The sequence below is a fragment of the Saccostrea echinata genome, unplaced genomic scaffold, assembly GCF_033153115.1.
Source record: "Saccostrea echinata isolate AGI-Se365-2 ecotype Australia unplaced genomic scaffold, CSIRO_AGI_Sech_v1 ptg000022l, whole genome shotgun sequence".
NCBI lineage: Eukaryota > Metazoa > Mollusca > Bivalvia > Ostreida > Ostreidae > Saccostrea > Saccostrea echinata.
In genome coordinates this window covers 8,536,175-8,557,343 of record NW_026889771.1, presented here as the reverse complement: position 1 = coordinate 8,557,343, position 21,169 = coordinate 8,536,175, and the positions used below count along the sequence as shown (strand labels likewise).

Sequence of the window (21,169 nt, the reverse complement as noted above, 5' to 3'; positions counted from 1 at the left end):
GTAAGATAATTTTAAGACGGATTTTCTTCAAGATTGTAAAAATCAATATAAATCAAATCTACTTTCAATGCTCAAATCACACAGACATACATAAATATCTTTTTTTCATTTTATTTTATCACTTTTGAGTATATATTCGGAAACATAAACGTTACCATTTCTGCCTTTAGAACTACTTCATCCCCCGATGGACTCCGATGTGTTCCGAAAAACAAGGTAGCAGAAGCTTGACTGTGTTTTTCTGTAAATAACTTCTTCAGGGCATATTGATTTTTATATGACATTAGTGCAGATGGATTTAGGAGGCTTGCAATTCATTCTATAACGTCAAGAAGACTGTGTACGATGTTGTTGAAGGAATACAGAATATGCATGCCAATGACAGTTGCAGAGGTAAATTTCAATAGAGATTTGCTGCTTGCATGTGCTTGTAGGTCATTGAAGAAAGTAAATCATACATGTGATATACTGATAGATGACCCTTGGTTATTGGTGACATTAATTCTTGCCTTTTCCTTTGCTGATGATGTAGGTTTATTAAAGTTACTGAATAAATTGAATGTATAGTAAAATATTAAATTATCTATAAGTGATTAGATATTTTGTATTACTGTATGTTGGAACAGGGATAAGGTCATATGCAGACTTTTAACCATATCATAAGATAAAAAGTTACTCTTATTTATATTTAAGTAAATATTGATATTGAAATAAGCTTATGATATATATACGAAATTCTCAGATTGTGAAGAGTACCCCATGTAAATGCCTGTGTTCATAATGTTTTGTGACTCTCGATCTTATCAGGTACAGGTTGCATGTATTTCAAGATTACATTCACTATACTACTTGCAAAAAATAAATAAATTAATCAATTAATTAACTAACTAATTAATAAATAAATTAATTCATAAACACATAAATTAATTAATTAAAGTAATTAATTAATTAATTACCAGGGACAATTCATATCACTGGAGCTGCATGGTAGGTTGAGTTAAAAAAACTGATTTCTTTTTGATATAGAAAAAGATATAATTATGCATGAGGTAGACCATGGAGAAAAAAAATCAGAAAAGTATGATAGATATTCAAGTCAATTTGCTAACAAATATAAAAACAGAGGGTTAAATCCAGTCAATGCCCCTTAGGGTACATGTACTCCACATTACGTTTATAAACTGAAAAACTCAAACACGAATTAGAATAATAAGTTTATTTTTCATTTAAAAAAGAAAGGAACTAAAAGAGGTTATTAGGCAACAAATGAAATGAAAGTACATGTATACAAATGCTTAGAAAATTTTGCAAACTTCCAGAGATCTGACTCACACAGAAGGGTAAAACATATGTAATAATATAGTATGACTATGATCACTTTGATATATATGTTTCAGCAAAGAGATGTATAATTATATATATATTTAATAAACATGAGAAATGAAAGAGGTTTGCTGATTGTATCAATTGCACTTTTTGAGAGTTTTAATGAGTTTAATAAGGGAAAATGGTTTAAGCCCTTGTATTTACTGAAAGTGCTATTCAAAATTATCTGAATCTTTATTTTCATGATGAAAAACTTAGTTATAAAAATAATGTTAAAACAATTTGAAAAAAAAAAATATTCCTAGTATTTTCAATTTATTTAAATTTTGCATGTTCAAAAAATAATTTAATTGTCATTGAGTCAAAAACTCATCATTAGTCATGGTGAGACAGATTACCTTTTAGAGCTATCAGTATTAAATAACCATTCTATCATTTACTGATTTAGTCTTGAAATTTAAATGTGACAAATTTTACATATTGTTTCTTTTAGTATCGTATTGGACAACTTTATATGATCGCAAAACACAGCCATGAACAGAGTGAGAAAGGGGAAGGTGTGGAAGTGATCAAGAATGAACTCTGTGAACATTCAGTTCACGGTCAAGGACAGTTCACAGAAAAAAGAGTTCATCTCTCAAGGTAGGTCAAGGTCATGTTTATTTCAGTTTCTTTCATGATGAACACACCATATGCATTCCCTGATTTGGACTTTCTTTTTTTCCCCAGGAAAAAAATATTCCTGGACCATGATCTTACAAATCAGAGACATTCAATGCCTTAATTGACCTTATTCTGGAGAAGGAAATACATGTACTTTAGCTGCAGAAATTGGTTAGGTCTTGTTCTGTTTTTGTCATTTTAGCCTTATTTACAAAGTCTAATTAAGGAAATGTTATATGTGTTAAGTTGTTAGCTGGTTATAGTCTGAGGAAGAAACTGTTTGTACATGATGATTCATCTGTTGCTTTAATGTTGTATTTTTTAAAAGACTCATGCATTTAAATCCCATCAAGGAAATTAATTTAGTTTCTCAACAAAATTAAAAAGAACTTGCGTATAAAAATTTCTTCAGAGATAAAATTGGATACTTTAATTAGCAAACATCACTCTACAATAATGACACATAGCACTAACATTTTTATCTAAATTACGTTTTAAAGAATATTTTTTATTTTTGATATAAAGAGAACAAGATAAATTGTCAGGGGTAGATCCATGATTCAAAGTTAAAGGGGGTGCTAGGTGATTAGGCAGGGGGTCTTTGGCCACCTCAAGGCCCCCACTGGGTCCAGAGCAAAGCCTTAGTGAAGGCCATGGGGGCAAAGCCTAAGCTTATTGTATAATAGGTATCAAAGCCTAGAAATAAATACAGTAGAAGGTTTTGTCTTGCAAGAATATATATAGTAATAAAAATATTTTATCTATACTCCTTTATTGAATAATTAATTTCTTTTCAAATAATGAGCCATATACTTTTTCTTGAAATTGAAAGTTTTAGAAAGGCAATGCATGATGGCTAAACATGAGAGCACATACATTTATCTACCTGTTACTTTCAAAAAGGATGTAGACAACTAGGCAGGGCTAATTAAGACAGAGATTGGGTTAATTTTTATGACATTATTGTAGATCCCGGATTCACTGGGGAGTAGAAATTTGAAATTTAATAATCTTTTTTCCATGAGAATTCATTTTTTTAATATTTATTCCTGACAACAAAATTTTACTCTTTTTCCTAAATCATCCGAGTTCTAACTCATAGGTCAGGACAGCTAGTACATGTACATGATTTATTTCCTTTATATAACAAAACCATCAGTTGACCTACTTTAGACTATATGTATATAATTATGTACTGTCTATAAATATAATACATGGCTCCAATATATTGTGAGTGGGAGGAAGAATAGGGAAATCCTGTTTAGAGACTGAAGGATGATGAAGATGATCTGAAGGATGTCTTTAATATTGATTTTGATGACTGATCAAACTAGCAGAGTTTTCTTGACTCGGAAATTATCACTCAACATGTTATAATATTTTACAGTAAATGCAGTTTAAGTGACTATTAATTTAAATTGAAATTTGATCAAGATATTCATTTAGGAAATCATTGTATATATGAAATTTGACAGAGACCATAAAAATTTTTACACTAATCCAAATACCGGGTACCTGTATTTCAAACTAAATAAGAAATCAATATACTCTCCCAATTACATATACCCCAGTCTGCCATTCTCCTTCAGGAAATAAGGTTATTATATACCTATACATTAAGAATTATTTAAATTTTTTATGGTAAATCCTAACAATTTTCTCATTTACTTTCAATATATGCCTGCAAGTTTTGACCATTATGCCTGTTAAGTTTCATATATTGCATACAAATGCCTTTGCATGTATTTTCAATATGCGTATCTTCAACTGACTAGGATGTATTCAGTGTATCTGAGACATTCTTACAGTGTGTATAGGATTCTAGGTGTTAGAACTTGTGTTCAAACCATTTGTATATTATTTATACCATAAAATATGTTCAAACCATAGGATTCTAGCTGTGCTATAAATTTTGTTTAACAACATACCCGGTAAGATAAGCTGGTACATGTATAGAATTAAAATATTAAATTACAAAGTCCTTGAAAATTACAAAGGAAATACAATAGCTTTTTTGAGTAGATATACTTGTAATACAAACCCATCTATTTTTAAAAGTAAATGAAAAAGAAATTGACATCAATATTTTAAAAGAGGTTGTTTTATATTAAGGAAATATTATTATGTATCTAAAAAGCTGACAAAATTTTAAGGAAGTATTATAGAAAACTAGAATAGATGTTGATCATATATAACAATAAAAAGAGTCTTGGTAAGGAAAATACACTTCAAGCCGCGATGTTTTCATGGCCGATAAAACATCAATTGGATAACACTGTTAGACCTCAGAGGCATTCGTTACATGTGATCTCTTGACTTAGCCAATGTTTGTTGGGAATGTTTTTATGCTATTTACATTTGCTTCCTGGTGGAAATGAATGCTAGAGACAAATTCTACTTTAATTAATTAACAATACAATGTATATAGAATTAGAGGTAATAAATCTAATGTATGAGACAAATTATATTAATAGTTCTGCTCCATTCATTGACATACACCAAATTATTAAAGGAAAAAAAATGATCTTGAAAATTACATATATCAATGAAGTTCAACATACAAAAAAAGATCAACTAATAAGGTACAGTTCTGTTGTGGGGGTTTACCACTGAGGATATAAAAACGGGGCAATACTGTGGGGAACTGGTGAATGAGAAAACCTGCATATTCTGTGACAATTAATTGAAAGAACTAGAGGATGAATTCCATTTTCTACTTCAGTGTTTATAACAACTAAAGAAGTGATCTTTATCAAAGCATTACAAGGAACTTCATATGTATTTAATTTACTATATTTGACAATAATCTATTTCATAATCTCAATCAATTGTAACTTTGCACAAAAAATTGCAATTTTATGTTAGATTTACAAATTATGACAAATTCTCAGGAATGTCTGAAAGAATATCACCATAACAGTTATTGACTTGTATGTCCAATGAGAATCATACCATTATATGATGTAAATGCATCACATGTCACTGTAGTAAATGATTTACTTCAAACATTTTTTTGGACATTGAAAAAATTATATTCTGTGTTAATATTTAAACAATGGATGTTTAGCCATATGCCTCCAAGAAAAATGTTCAAAGACAACAAAGTATTAATTAACAAAAGTCACTGTTGCTTTTTAAAATTACTTAAAATTAGGAAAATACATGCAAATAAAGTTTAATGAAATGTTGCACTAATTTTGAAATTTTTACAGATTGAATAATGTAGATTTCAATTTATTTTATATCTATAAGGACAGATCGCTCTAATAGAAAATTTCACAGTAGAACTCTTTAGTGTGCAATGTGTAGAGGGTTCTGAATAAATGTTGAACTAGCTTATAATATGTTTTAAATAGGACCCTAGATACTAACCATTTTCTGAAATATGAAGCTGTTAAAACAATTAGATTGCATTATGATGATTTGATCTTGGAGAAAACACTTTGGAATTGCAATATCACATAGCAATCTATGTATCATCTAATTTGATAGCTGCGGATCTGCAGCTCACTAATCTGAGAAAATTGGGATTGACATATCTAAAAATATGCTGGATTCTCATTTAGAGAATGCATGTTTGTTCAAAACATGAAATTTATATTAGCTATGGCTACAACAGTTTTTACTAATTTTTACATGGAATTAATTCAATACATATGAAAGAGAAATCCAATGGACTGCGTTATAGTTGGGTGACCAGTAAGACCCATGAGACTGACATGTACATATGTTGCAGAGTATATAAAATTGCCTACCTGAGGCAGAGACCACAAAAATATTTATAAATTTAAGCAACTTCATACATTTTTGTAAAGTTATTTATAGCATATGCATGCCAATAATCAGAAACTTTGATACATCTAGAGGGAATTGTTAAGTTTTTTTGTGTATGTGAATTTGAAACTATGTGCATATATTACAAGTTTCTGCATATTGATGTATAATTACATCCACTTACTATTCTTAATTATATTTACATCCACTGAATATTTTCTCCTTTATTTCTAAAGAAAACCATTGCCATTTATCAGTTCATGAACAACACTAGGCATATCACCTGTAGAGATTTCTTGTTCAGTGGCTGTTCCATCAACTAAACATACAATGACGTACATATCAATAATACAATAATTAATCTTTTTAATCCTACTTTAAATGATTATTTATACAGATATGAATATAAACAATAAAATGTCTTTTTTTGGTTGTTAGTATGGGAATTAACGTCGCGGCTATTGCAGAAAAAAATTACATAACCCGCTTACGCGGGTTATGTATTTTTTCTGCAACAGCTGCGACATTAATTCCCATACTAACAACCAAAGAAAGCATTTTATTGTTTAAATAAACAGACTTGTTCAGTAAATCTAATTTAGTATGAACATAGATATAGCGAATTTATGGATATAGCCAAGTTTTTTATTGCCAACAAAATTTTTAACAATTCCATGTAAAATTTTATGGTTATAATGAACTTTAATATAACAAATTTATGGATATAGAAAACTGATTTTGTGTTAAAAAAATAATGATATTTGCATCTTTTATAACAAATTTTTACTTTGATTTGAACTAGCTGACATTAGTTTTCTGTAGTTCGAAATTAAATTAAATTCATCAGAGAACTTAAGCAATCCAAGGTACATTGTAATTTCTGTATTTTATACTTTCCAAAACATATTCGGTAGTTATACTGGAAGGAAACTTGTATATTTCAAATTCTCTACACAGTAGAACAACATTTTGAACACTGATATATCGAATACCATGGGTATGCCATGATTTGGAAGTCCCAACACTTATTCTTTAAGTAATTTACCCCTGATATCTCAAATCCTCAGATATCTAAGTAGTTTTTTCTTGTTTCCATTGAGTGTGAGACTGTATTTGGATGTAATGAATTATATGGAGTATGAAGTAAACTCACAGGTCCCAAGGACTTGGCTGTAACCGAGTTTTAATATACAGTAATATATTTAATGAAATATCATTTTTTCTTTATACAGGGATGAATGGTTGCAATCTTTGCAAAAAAAATCGTTTATTAATTTTACCTTCTTAATATGTATTTTTTCTGAAATATTGCAACATCTCATCCCCATATATAAACAAAGGAAGCATTTTTTTGTTTAGATAATATCAAGTATGTTCATGTGACATATGAAGGCACTTTAAGTGGCATGCAATGTTTTTTATATATATAATTTTTTTTTCAGTCGATTACCAACTTGGATTCAAAAATTGATTCCAAAAATATTCTACATCACAGAAAAGGCCTGGAATTACTACCCATTTACTATTACAGGTAAATTTGGTTCATTACTGACCATTTGTCCACATGTAATTAGATGTATTATGTAAAGAATTGGACATAATGGCCTGGTAAATGGATGTTAATAATCTGAAAAATGACAGTTTATGGTAACATGGCAACAGATTTATACCGCTTCAAGACTTTAAACTAAAAAATTGCTGTACTGTATTGATTATCTTGTATAGCATATCTGTCAAATTTAGACATTATGTCTTCGTAATTATCCCTCTCAAAAAGTTTTGCATCCTGTTTCCATTTTAAAAGAAAGAAAAGGGTTTCAAAATATGGTGGATTCTTGAATTTGTTTACATTTAAACCTTTTAACATAGTAGACAAGATAATGTAATCAAATTATAAACATTCTGAACTATATGTACATGTTAATCTGCATCTCTGCTGCTCTACACAGACAGCCCTTAATGTTTTAACATACAAAGCTTCTTTAGTTTACACTAAGAAGGTTTCTTTTTTTTCAAAATGAGGCAAAGTGGAAATGATCTTTTAATTGTTTTCAGTGGCTCTTTAAGCTGTTTCATCTCTCAGATCTACACATGGCTCAAATAGCAGACATAACTTAGACAAAATCCATGAAAAATGTACTTTTAAAATATGATTTTGAATGATTTTGTACCGACAGCACATTTCTGTTATTTTAGAGGTCTACTTCTCTAGTGCATGATGAATTATTGTGCCAGACGTGTCAGATTCTGGTGCAACATCTTCATTAAGCTGAGGAGAAACTGTCATAGTTTTTATGCAAGATTTTTTCTCTCTTGAAAATGAATAAATATTGTGTTAACTTGTGATCATTTATATTTATCATGTGAACTTGTCAGTATACATAACGCTAACCAGAGCCGGTATAGGCTAAACATGTAATATGCAGAATGATTGTGTTATGGGAAGCATTTGTGTATAAGAATTTTAATTTATTAAAAAAGTATTCATGTTAATACAATCCAGATGTATTAGGGTATTGAAAACATGCACAAATGATTTTTATGAATGATATATGATATAAATGCTTAATCTATGAAACTGTTTTAAGTATAAACTAAAATCTGAATTTTCTTTTTCATTTCATGTGACATCATCCTTCCAGAATACACAGTAAGTGTAAAAAAAAAAATTTAATATCAGATTAAATCATAAACTTAAGACTCTTATGAATGCATTTATGGTGATCAAAATATCATTTCCTCTATAACCAATATATTTGATCATAATTATATGAGAACACGAAAAGCAGCATTTTTGGTCTAAAAAAAATTGTACTTCCATTTGTATTTTCAATTAGTTTCTTGTTGGTTCTCTTTAAAGTGATATGAACCAATTTTGCATATAATTTTTTGATATACTAACAGTAATATTAGTTGAAATTATAATGTTTATGTTAAATAAAGACTTTGGCAGCAAAATTTGGTATGATCATTGAGATATGCATTTCACGAGCATATTTGTCAGTACATGTATATATATAAATAACATTTTATAAAGAATACAGGTATGCCTAAGCAGAAATTGTTAGTAATTACAAACAAACTGCATTTCCATTTTGCTCTTGAGATCTCTGACCTACTAGGCTGGCTATCTTCAGAATCATCATAACTTTGACTAATAAATCAAAAAATACATATGTATACTGAGTTTTCATTATCAAAATAAATGCAAAGTAATTTATGGACCAATAACTTAAAGTTTTTACAAGTCTTAGTAATAATTTTAAATTTTATGCTAACTTGCAAATCGACATTTAATTAAGACAGTACTCTGAAACCTTTAAATATTGGAATTTTATTATCTTTTCAGTGTTCATTTATGCCAAAATTTACAATCTACATTGAAACAAAGTATGCAGATGACAATGGTTGCAGCGAGAATGTAAGTTCATCATTGATCTTAAAGTTTGTTTAAATATCTTCTAGTTTTTCATATGTACATTTATTATGAATGGTGTTTAACAACAGGTTATCTTATTATTAATTAAATGTTCAGAAATAATGCCTCAAATACTTAACAGATTACTCTTTGATCTATTTGTTTCTCAGACATGTTGAATAATCAGTTGAACTTTATTAATTACATGTATTAATTACAACCTTTTTGACGAAGACACAGATTAATTTCTCTGACGTACTGAAGTCTTGCTTTAACCTTTCATGAATTTTCTGATGGTGACTCTTTTTTTTGCATAATTTGATCTGTCTCAAATAAAATATAACCATTTGCTCTTATATACCAAAGCAAATGTAACCTCACATTTTCTTGCAGATTGACTATGTAAAATTACTTGGAGCAAAGTATTGACCAATTTCTGTAAATGTTGTGAGGTCATTTTCATTAATGTCTTCTTTGTCGCAGAATAACCCTTACTAGGCACAATGTGATGAAATATAATTCCCAGCGTAATATGACAGGAACTCCAGCATGTTTATATAATTAAGGATTGCCCAATATATACAGTATATGTAATCCCAAAGCCAGGTTTTTCACATCAGAAATGTGATAGCCTCATACAGGCTTTTGTTCCTAATAAATTCTGGTCAATTTACCCCAAATTTCGAAGATTTTCCATATTTGAAACTTTACTGACTAAAAAGTAAAAGGGCAACCTTGAAAATTTTAGTGTGTGCCCTGTGGATTTTTGACAACAACCCCCCCCTCCCCTTCCTTCTGGAAGACATCTTGATTGCTTTTAGCACAGAGGTATTTGTCTAACTAATGTTTTAATTCTCACAAAATGTCTCAAAGCCTTTTCATGTAGGAGTAAACTGAAAAAATCCTGTGTCTATTATCTTTTTCTGGCCTAAATTGTCAAGGAATATGTCTATATAGGCAGTCTTAGAAAGCACATATTTTCATTGTCATCCACATCCATTGTCATTATAAAAGCCATTGCAAAATGGTTGAAATTGTGCCTTAATCCCTGTTGATTTGGATGGATAGAAGAGGACAAAATAATGTACCAGGCAATTTTTAGAGCTATGATTATAGAAAGCCTGATTTGCAGCAGTAATATTTTTTTTTGTTACCTAGAAGGGAAGATTATTGTTTTGAAAATGGCCTTTATATTTTGGAAATGTTGGCCAATTCTTCTTTTCCATGTAGGAGCTAATTTAACCTGTCTGAAATAAATGTTTTTAAAATTGAAGTCACTGTAAAAACAAGAGACCCATGGGCCACAACACTCACCTGAGAATTGTGGCCCTGCTGTCCTTCAGCAGCAGATTTTTTCCCCTTTGTATACCTATGTAAAACTGTGATCTCCTATTGTGACCCATCCTACCCCGGGAGGGGGGGGGGGGGTCATGATTTGAACAAATTTGAATCTACAGTACCTGAGTTCTAATTAAATATGACTAATCATGGCTTTATTATTCTTGAGAAAAAGATTTTTAAAGAATTTTTCCTACACCCTATGTAAAACCCATTTTTTGCTAGCCAAGGGTGACAATCCATTTCTCTTCTCTTTTCACCATGTGTAAAATTTGTTCACCCATTATTGCCCCACCCTATCCCAGGGGTCATGATTTTGAACAATTCTGAATCTATACTACCTGAGGATGCTTCCATATCAATATGACTTATCATCTCTTTGCTGTTCTTGAGAAGAAGATTTTTGGGGAAAAAAAATTACCTATAGATTCCAATGTAAAACTGTATTCACCCCTTGTGACCCCACCCTTCCCCCAAGTGTCATGATTTGAATAAACATCTACAATATATGTAATGAAGCTTTTTCATAAGTTTAATTTTTTTCTGGCACGGGGTTCTTGAGATGAAGATTTCTAAATGATGCCATTAAATTTTCACTAATTCTTAATTATCTCCCCTTAAAAGAGGGCATGGCCCTTCATTTGAACAAACTTGAATCCTCTTCACCCAAGATGCTTTGTACCAAGTTTGGTTGAAATTGGCCCAGTTGTTTTGGAGAAGAAAATGAATTTTTGATAAGTTTATAACAATGAGGCTAACGACAACAATGAGGATGACAGAGTAGGAACAAAGTTTGATCAGAAATATTAATATTTATTCCAAAATATGTGTTGAAGTAATTATAATCTCTTTTCAGTTATGTAACTTATGTGAGTCTGACCTAAAGGAGAGGAAAATAGAGGAGATAGATATAGCTTATGATGAAATTTCAGAAAAACATTACAAAGAAGCTGAGGTTAGTGTATTTAAGAATCCTGTGACAATTTTATCTTGAAGAACTTGTACATGTACTTGTGAGAAAGTATTATTTTATTTGTATCCTTTCTGAAAGGGTTAAGGGTGCGGTTTCCGTCATAAATGCTGATTTTTCCTAATTTTTTGTTTTTTTATGTGAACAGGATCCTACAAAGTTTGTTTCCAAGAAAACAGGAAGAGGTCCACTTTCAAAGGGTTGGAGGGTGAGCTAAATAAATACTCGGAAATTTATGTTTGAAAACAATGTTTCAAAGTTTGAAACAAGATTATGTCATAGATTATATCATATTTGATAATATAAAGGTAAATCAATTTGTAATATTAATATTCTGCTTTCCTTCCAATATATAATTATGTCACACTAATCTCTGTACTGAAAAATAAAGTTTACAAAGGAAATGGTTTGAAGGGTAAAATTAATTATTTCCTATGTACTTTGTACGACAAGTTTTGATTGGTAAACAAGCCGGGTGTAAATTTCCATACACTCAGCTGAAACGGGGGGTAAATAATGACGTGACACAATAAACTAGACTCTCTAGCAAAAAGAGTGAAAAAAGTAATATCATGATGCATTGTAGCAGATAGTCAATCTTATTAATGATTTTATATACCATTGTATAAAATCATTGACTAAGGTATCAACTTTATTTGGTTACAAAGGAAATAAATTTGTTGTCCAGGTCCAATCATTAATATTTTGATTAAATCCGGATATAACTAATGTTCATTTTGTGTGAAAATGATACATGCTCTGTACATGATGTTTTGTAAATAATTGATATGATTTAATCCCTCTCCTCTCAAAATATATTTTAACCTCAAATTTATTAAAATACCAACATTTGATTTTCAGGATATTGTTAATCCTATAATGTGCTCGTATAAAGCAGTGAAAGTGAAATTTGAAGTCTGGGGACTCCAAACAAAAGTAGAAGAATTCACTCATAGAGTAAGTTATTTTGCAATTGTAGATATTTTACAAAGAGTACAAATTATACATTTTAATTAAGGTACAATGTTACTAAAATGTCTATCATTTGAATTTTATATATTAGGTATGAATACTGATTGTTCCCACATCATAAATTTTAAAGGAAAAAAAAAGCATGTTGGTCCAAATTTATTACTCAGGTATATACATATATGTATATATAAAGGGCCCATGTTTGAATGCTATATTTCTAAGTTTAGGTTTGTAGGCTAAGTTTGAGAATTTTAAATGAAGATTGCATCTGTTTGACTAACACTGTTTGAATAGTAGTGTTTGTTATCCATTGTATATAAACAGATGTTGAATAATCTGATGTTATATTATCACAGTGTATCAGGGACATCCTCTTACTGGGACACAGACAAGCTTTCACTTGGATAGATGAGTGGTTTGGTAGGTATTTTAGTAGTAGTAGTAGTAGTAAATTTTATTTATAGTCGGAATATATACATTTAACAAAAAACATGAGCTTTAAGGCTCTTTTACCGACTAGTAACATAGAAACACATTTAGCACAAATAAAATGTACATATACATATAAGAGAAAACATGCTTAAATTTGACATAGACAGAAGCACATAAAACACAAGAATGGAACTAAAGACACTGGTAAACACACATAAAAAGGACATAAAAGACACAACATAAGAAAGCACACAAACACACACATATATAACAAAGATCATGCACACACATATATAAGAAAGAAAAAAAAAAAAAAAAAAAAAAAAAAAAAAAAAGAGGGGTTAAGATAGCACTAATATAGTAAAATCATAACTTAAAACCAACAAACAGTAAGCTACAAAGGGGGAGACATCAGGTATGAGGCTTAAAAGTCTGGAGTCTGCAAGAACTACATTTACAATTTATTTCTCCACACCAAGATGAAATGTAGTTTGAAAACTGATTATAGGAGGAGAATTTCCTGACTTCATTTGGCAGGGAGTTCGAGCTTTGCTGCCTCATACCTGAATGATTTCATTCCATACCTTGTTGTTCTTGGTCTTGGGACCTCTGCAGTATTTGTATATCTAAAATTGTATGAATTATTTTTATAAACAACTAGGTCTTGCAAAAAGACAGGACTTAAACCTTGGATAATTTTAAAAGTTTCTAGAGCAATGGCTCGCATTCTTCTAGTTTTCAGGGATGGTAGTTTAGATTTATTTAATAAACTTTCATATGAGCTTTTATAATCTTCATAGATAAATCTTAAAGCCCTTTCCTGAATTTTTTCTATTTTACGAGTGTTTTGCTCTGTACAGAAGTGCCATGTTAAAGGACAATAACTGAAGTTGGACATTATGAAAGAATGATATATTGTAAGTTTACCTAACTTAGTTAAATGCTTTCCTATTCGTTTAAGAACATTTAATTGCCTTGCTGCCTTTTTACACATATTTGTGATATGTGTATCGAATGACAACCTGAAGTCAATGGTGATGCCTAGAAGCTTAACCTCATCATCACAGGGAATTTTGACTCCATCTAAATCAAATATAATGTTCTTACTTTGTGTTTTGTTACCAATAGAAATTGCCTGAAATTTTTCAGGATTAGCCTGCATTTTATTTGAAGAAAACCATCTAATGAGAGATCTACTGTCATATTTTAAACCTGATGAACAGATTAACATAAAAATTGGCCTTATAGAAATAAACAGTTGACGTTTACGTAACTGCTGATTGAATTATGTGTTGTTAACAAATTGAATGGAATTATTGTCCTCAGAATTATTAGCATGCAATCTGATCTCTACAATAGCACATACAACTGATGTTAAAGTTGGATGTGTTCATTCAACCTTGAAAACTTGGTTTCTGGATTATATTTCCACTAAAAAGTAATATGAAAACTGTACTAGAAAATTGACAAAGTCATACAGGACCTATAGTACCCATTCTTATAATTTCGACCTATTGAATGTGACCATGACCTTTGAGCAAGTGGCTTCAAAATCTATAGAGGTCTCTTTCAATTGCATAATGAATAAGAAGTCTGCATGCTGAAATTGATTTTTTTTGTACCAAATGAGTTTCCCTGTAAAAAAGAAAAACATTTTGATCTTGACCTTTAATGAAAAGGTTGAAATCTATAGATGTCATCCTCTTAACATTCAGGTATGAAGTGAAAATGTTCCTTTTAGATTAAAAAATTCCCAAGTTGCAGTACTGCATTATGTGAATATCTAAAGTCTGGACCTTTGACCTTGACCTGTATTCAAAAAATGTCTTCTTCGTCCCAATCTTTATGTAGTGAGAAAAGAAGATTTTATTTTTAAACTAAAATCAAAGTCATTGCATCACAGTGGTCATTTGAACAATCTTGACCTTTTTAGGGTAAGGGTTGGGTAAAATCTTATAAGCACTTTCCATTTATTGGTTTATTTGAACCAAAACAGCCTCAAATAATTTTTTTGAAGCAAAAGTTAGCAGAGAAATCTTCATTTATCCATTGTGACTATGTGTTTTATAGATGTGGTGTAGAAATTGAAGTATTCTTCCACTTCTGTGTTTAATTTGGAGGACACAGATTCATTATTGTTATTATGTACTGCAAAGAAAGTAGTTTTTAGGTGAAAGAGGAAGGAAAAACCTTTATATGTATGAATGAACACTAAACAGGTATTAAATGTGCAATCTTGAATTTACAAATGAAACAAGAGCCATTTAAACTAATATCATAATTAGGTATTCAAATGCAATCTGAAAGGGATTGAATTAAAAAAAAGTTTTCATGTTCTTATAAATACTGTAGCCAAAAAAAAAAAAAAAAATCAAAACATTTAGGTCACTTGGAAAATCAAATAAAATGAAAACTTGTTTATAAAAATATTGAATTCATAAGGTCATGTATGCCCTTTTTATTGGTGGTGACATGCACAAAAATAGACCAGATTGAAAAGGTAGATTGGAGAATGAAAAGAGAACTAGCTTGTTTATAAAAGTACATGTATTAAATTTAAGGTTGTTTACGCCTTAGTCTATTTGGTCTGACATGTGTATAAATGCCAAAAAGTAATTCAAGATATCTTGCATAAAGAGATTTTTTAAAATATTCTTATAGGTATGTCAATAGAAGACATTCGTGACTATGAGAAGAAAATGCATGCAGAGACAAACGAAAAAGTTCTGAGATGACGAAAGCAAAGAAGCTGCTCCTATTCAGCGGCCAGTATTCGGACAAAATCGGGTCAAGTGTATATCTTTTTTGTGTGTGTGTTTTTATGCAGATTGACACAATGATCTTTAAATCCAAAAACCATTCTTTTTTTTGAAAACATAAAGAGCTAGTTATAGTAAGACTTACTTTTGGCGCTTAAATGGGGTCAAGATACTAAAGCTGCATGTACAAGTTGAATTCTTTCTTTCTTTTCTTTTCTTTTTTAAAAAGATGATGCATTTGAGTCTCTATGTACATGTATTTAACTTATAATCACTCAAAGGATGAGTTTTCAGCAATTATAGTTAAATTTGAGAGCCACTATTATTGTAGCTATATTTTTAAATCATGGAGTCATACATGTTTTTTAAGTTGAAAAATGTGTACAGGTTTGATAACAGAATGATCTCGTTCTATTTGTGCAGGTTTATCATGCTTCCAAAATGACATGTTAAATATTGCATTGTTTTTGAGGGTTTATGAAGTTATATAGAAAGTTTTCAAGAAGCAATATTAAAGCTTCTAGTGTTACTGTAAAAAATTCAAAACATGAACAATGCAATTATAGTGCAATATGTTGCCAGTGTAACATGGAAAAAATTTGCACGTAATTTACACCCATATGTCCCCTTTTTATAAGCACATCTGCTGCAATACATTAAACTAGATCAATCAAAACTATTACATTATTAATGCAGCTCTTGTTTGTTTGTGTAAATATTGTCAGGAATTTGACACCCAGATGATCTATAATCAAAGGTATATACAAATAAGTTTCTGTGAGTTTTTCTTGGTGAGAATGATTAAATTTGTGAAACAAGTATATGTTACTGTAATTTCAAGGTGGATCTCATTTTGTTAGCAAATATTATTAAAGAAATTATTCTTTCTGCAAGTTCTCTGAACCTGTTTATTTTGTTTTTAAACCATCTTAGTGTTTTTAACCACAACATAGAATTTAATTTTTTTTTGTCATTTTAAACATGGTTTTCATGTATTATTAACGAGGTTCGCTCCTGAGCTTTTGAGCAGATTCTTATCTTAACCTATATTTCAAAAATTCTGCATAATGTTTTAATTCTTACAATAACTTTGGATTCTACAATGCCAATTTAACTATATTCAGTTAAAACTCCATGATTAAATTCCATACCAAAAGAATTAAGTGAGGAACTATATTTTGTGGCGGAAGGTTTTTTAGAAGAAAATGATCATTTTTTCTCTTTCAAAGTATTTAAAGTATGTTAAGTTTGGATTCTTATTTTTAAATGCAGGCTGCACACATAGTTACAATGTATTTTGTGCAGTGGACTGTTTTGTACTGGTACTAAATTATCTATTAAATAAACTGTCATGAATTTTATCATCATATTTGATAAATATAGCAAATATATTGTGGAAATGAAGGAAAAAAATAGCCCTAATTTAAGCTTAAAATTAGCACTATTTTAGTAATATCTAAAAATTAACATCACAGACCCCCACTTTTAATTTTCTTTTCTGAATATATACGATACTTTTAACCATTCTTCTTAAATTCAGTAAAATGTCATTACTGTCAAATGATTTTTTTGCTTGTTAAATTTTAATGCCAGAAAAATGAGAATGTTTGAGTGCAAAAAGGTCAAATAATTGAACATGCGGAGTAATTCGAAAATTTCTTCGTTGTTAAAAATTTTAATGTGTCTATTTAAGATGAAATAAGACTGTGTTTGTTCACCATAATTTATTTGAAAAAAAAATATTGAAGGAAAAACTTTAAAAATTGATTTATGTGTAAGACGTATTTACAGTGCAAAAAGGTCAAACTAAATGCTCTGTAGCGCCAAAAGAAGCGCATTGACCCCCATTTTTTGTTTTGATTTTTAATAAAGTTATATGTATAAATTCTAAAAATATACTTGATAAAAAATTCTCATTACTTTTGATGGCAGGATCCAACCTCCTTAAAGTATTTTATGAATGGTGATATATGTATTCATTTGCTCATTCACATTATAAATTCAATATATATATCAATACTACATGTATGTATATGTGCATTTTTATAGGGTAATATTTTTCATTGTTTGTCATCATTTGCATTTAAATAGATTTGATTAAGTGTCACAAGAATACTAGTATCCCAATAGTAACATTCCAATTGTATTTTAAAATGGTTCAATTTTCCAAATGTCACATAGTGAAGGATTTGAATTAACAAATAATTTTAGGTGTCCTGAATTTCTCAAGTACATGTATTTACATATCAGGTAAATCAGCTACCTTCCTTAGTACCTATATATGGATATATTATTACAATATTTAATATCTTGACCATTTGTGCTAGATTTGGCAATCTGAACCCTTCCCATTGGTGATATCCCCTTACTTTGTATTTTGAAGAAAATTGAATGTAAAACTTGATGAAGTTTGTTATACAAGTAAGAATTGTAAGCATCTTACCAGGAAACAAATATAAAGTCATAACCTTGATAGGCAGCTAGCTAGTGTAGACAATTCAACCCCAATGTTATATATATATATATATATATATATATATATATATATATATATATATATATATATATATATATATATATATATATATATATATATATATACAGTAGCAGATCCAAAATTCTTGGAAAGGGGGGCCAACGAATTAATGGTCTGGGAGACATAATGTATAATAAATGCAATATCTAAGAACAAAAAATTGATTTCTTAATCTTAATACACTTTATATATTTTGGATTTTGGATCATAAAAAGGAGGCTCAGACTCCCTGCCCCCTCTAAATCCACCAGTAATCTAGTATATAGGTCAATTGTTACTGATACTGGTTTTATACAGTAGAATTTTTTTTTAAAAAGAAATATTATATTAACCCTACAATCTTGAGTCATAATGAGAAAATAAAAGATCAAAACTGGAATTTTTTAACCTTTCAGATACTTCCTATCATTATGTATTTACTCAGACCTTCATAAATCATATATGGTATACATGTACATGACTATACTGTATTGCAGGTTTTCTTGGTGGATGTAAAATTAAGCGTTTTGGTTGCTAAAGGATTTGCCAATAATTTTGTAATTTTGGCAGAATTTATTTAAGCGTACACAAGGTTTCATAACTTTGAAAAAGAACATTTAGAAGAATACTCAATATTTTAGTCACTTGCTGTATTAAAAAAATTTTAGCAAGCTCCTACCAAAACCCTAAAATAAGCCAAAATTAGCACCCTACTAAAATAATCGGCTATACAGTATTCTTTCAAAATTACATGATATCATTTGTTTTTGCCATGTACTATTATTAAGTAGTCATCATTTGCCATGTAAGTTGTTTTAGCTTTGCCATATCTACCATTGTTTTTGCTCATTATTTAAGATACATGTAAAAACAGTGTTATTTCAAAGCAATTTTGTCCTTCTTTTTTTTTTTAGAAACAATTGTTGACTTGTTATAATTATCCAAAAATTTCTGTGATTTTAAATTGGTGAACTATACCTGAAAATGGCTTCGAGTTGTTGTTAGAATTTGCTGTCAACTTGCTGTCAATTCCCTAACAAAAGAGGTCTCTAGAATTTGAGAGATCCATTTTTGGACCCACCCCCAGGAGGATTGATTGTAAAATCCTGGATCTACCCCTCTTATAGATGTACTCCCAGCAGTCATTTCCCTCACACAGATCTCATTCTTGTTTGACAGTACAGGCTGAAATGTCAGTATTCTACAAATTTTGGATTGATACCAACAGTTTATGTGTGTGCCATTTTTTATGGAGAGGGCCTATTTAGGTATTGTGAATTGCCTTGTTCAGTTAGTATGTATTGTTCATATGTATTGTTAATATGGTTTTATTCGATTTTATTGAAAATTTTGTGCAATTTGCAAATGATTCTCATATCATAAGGCCATATTGGTTATTTTTTTGTATCAGTTCAGTGGATTGGCTCTTTATTATTACTGTTTACAGGGATGTACTTACAAGATATAGAGTTATTTTAATATTTCTCTGATTATAGTTTGCAGTGAATTGACTTTTCCATTGATGTCATTATGAAATCCTATTTTTTTTGAAAGCCTGTGTGTTACTCAAAATTACTCTTTCATTGTCCTTGTAAATGTATTCAACTTTATTTTTAAAATGCAGAAAGGGACAGACAAGTAGTAAACTTTTCACAATGTGTAAAATTTTTCATTGACAGAACTATTTGAAAAAGGTATTTATATAAATAAAAATACAAAATCTGACTCTTTGTGCATTTTTTTCAACAGTGTATAATTGTAAGAAGTAATTCACTTGATCGCTACTGCTTTGAAGTTAACTCAGTACTTTTATGTGCAAGTAACATGCAAAGCCAATTATTGCACAGAGCATTTTTTTTATAGCTTTTTCCTCATGTCCTAACAAATTCTTGAAAAATGAAATCAAAGTCAATCCATAATTTTTGGAACCATATGAATTATCCATCAAAGGCCCTTTAAGAAGGTGTTTTCCTAGTCAAATGCCTCAATCACTAGCCATTATGCAACCTTCTTAAAGGATGCATGCATTCATCACATTATGTAGGTACTGATTGTGAAAAAATAACAAGATGTGTTTGTGAAACACTGATGCCCCCCTTATGGTAGTTCAAGGCCAAGATCGAAGTTTTCAAATCATAGGTCATACCAGTAGGTCAAATTCCAAGATCAAGAGTTGAAAAATGGTGGTACCCAAAGAAAAGTCTTGTCACAAGGAATACACATGTGGAATATGAAAGCCTCATCACCAAACATTAAGAAAATATGGCTAAGGTTAAAGTTTTTCAAAGGTAGGTCATACTCCAAGGTCATGAGGTCAAAAATATTAGTACCAAAGGAAAGGTCTTATAACAAGGAATATGTATGTGAAATATGAAAGCCCTAGCATCAACTGTTCAAAAGTTATAGGCAAGGTCAAAGTTTTGTTTTGTTTTTTTTTAAATGTAGGTTAAACTCAAAGGTCAAGGTCATGGGGTAAAAAAAAGTTGGCATAATAAGAAAAGTCTTGCACAAGGAATACAAATGTGAAATATGAAATCCCTAGCACACCATTCAAAAGTTATGCTAAAGGTTCAAGTTTGTCAAGAGAAGGTCAAACTCAAAGGTCAAATGTAAAAAAATATTAGTACCCAAAGAAAGGTCCAGTCACATGGAAAACAATAGAAATATAAAAGCCCTAGCACCAACTGTTCAAAAGTTATGGCCAAGGTTTGGTAAAATTTTGTAAAAGTAGGTCAAACTACATGTATAAGGTCAAGATATCAAATATGTTGGTTCCTTAAGGCATGCAGGTCCTGACACAAGGAATACATCACAGGTGAAATATGAAAGCCCTAGCACCAACCAATGCAACCATTCAAAAGTTATGGGCAAGGTTAAAGTTTTTGCAGATAGATAAACAGACAGATAGATGGACAGGACAGACCATAAACTATATGCCCCCGAATCTTCGATTAGGGGGGCATAAAAATTAGATCCTTTGATTCACCCACATAAATATCTTA

General features: G+C 30.1%; 1 protein-coding gene across 1 annotated transcript; it reads left to right on the top strand.

Moving 5' to 3' along the window:
- Nucleotides 1-195: 195 nt before the first annotated feature.
- On the top strand, nucleotides 196-16,599 carry LOC133190864 (cytoplasmic phosphatidylinositol transfer protein 1-like). Its single transcript, XM_061326548.1, has 10 exons — nucleotides 196-393; nucleotides 1,820-1,968; nucleotides 7,206-7,294; nucleotides 8,406-8,413; nucleotides 9,113-9,184; nucleotides 11,376-11,474; nucleotides 11,638-11,697; nucleotides 12,351-12,446; nucleotides 12,818-12,881; nucleotides 15,555-16,599. The coding sequence occupies exons 1-10, from the start codon at nucleotides 346-348 to the stop codon at nucleotides 15,626-15,628; spliced, it is 759 nt and encodes a 252-aa protein (XP_061182532.1). The 5' UTR covers nucleotides 196-345; the 3' UTR covers nucleotides 15,629-16,599.
- The last annotated feature ends 4,570 nt before the right edge of the window (nucleotides 16,600-21,169 follow it).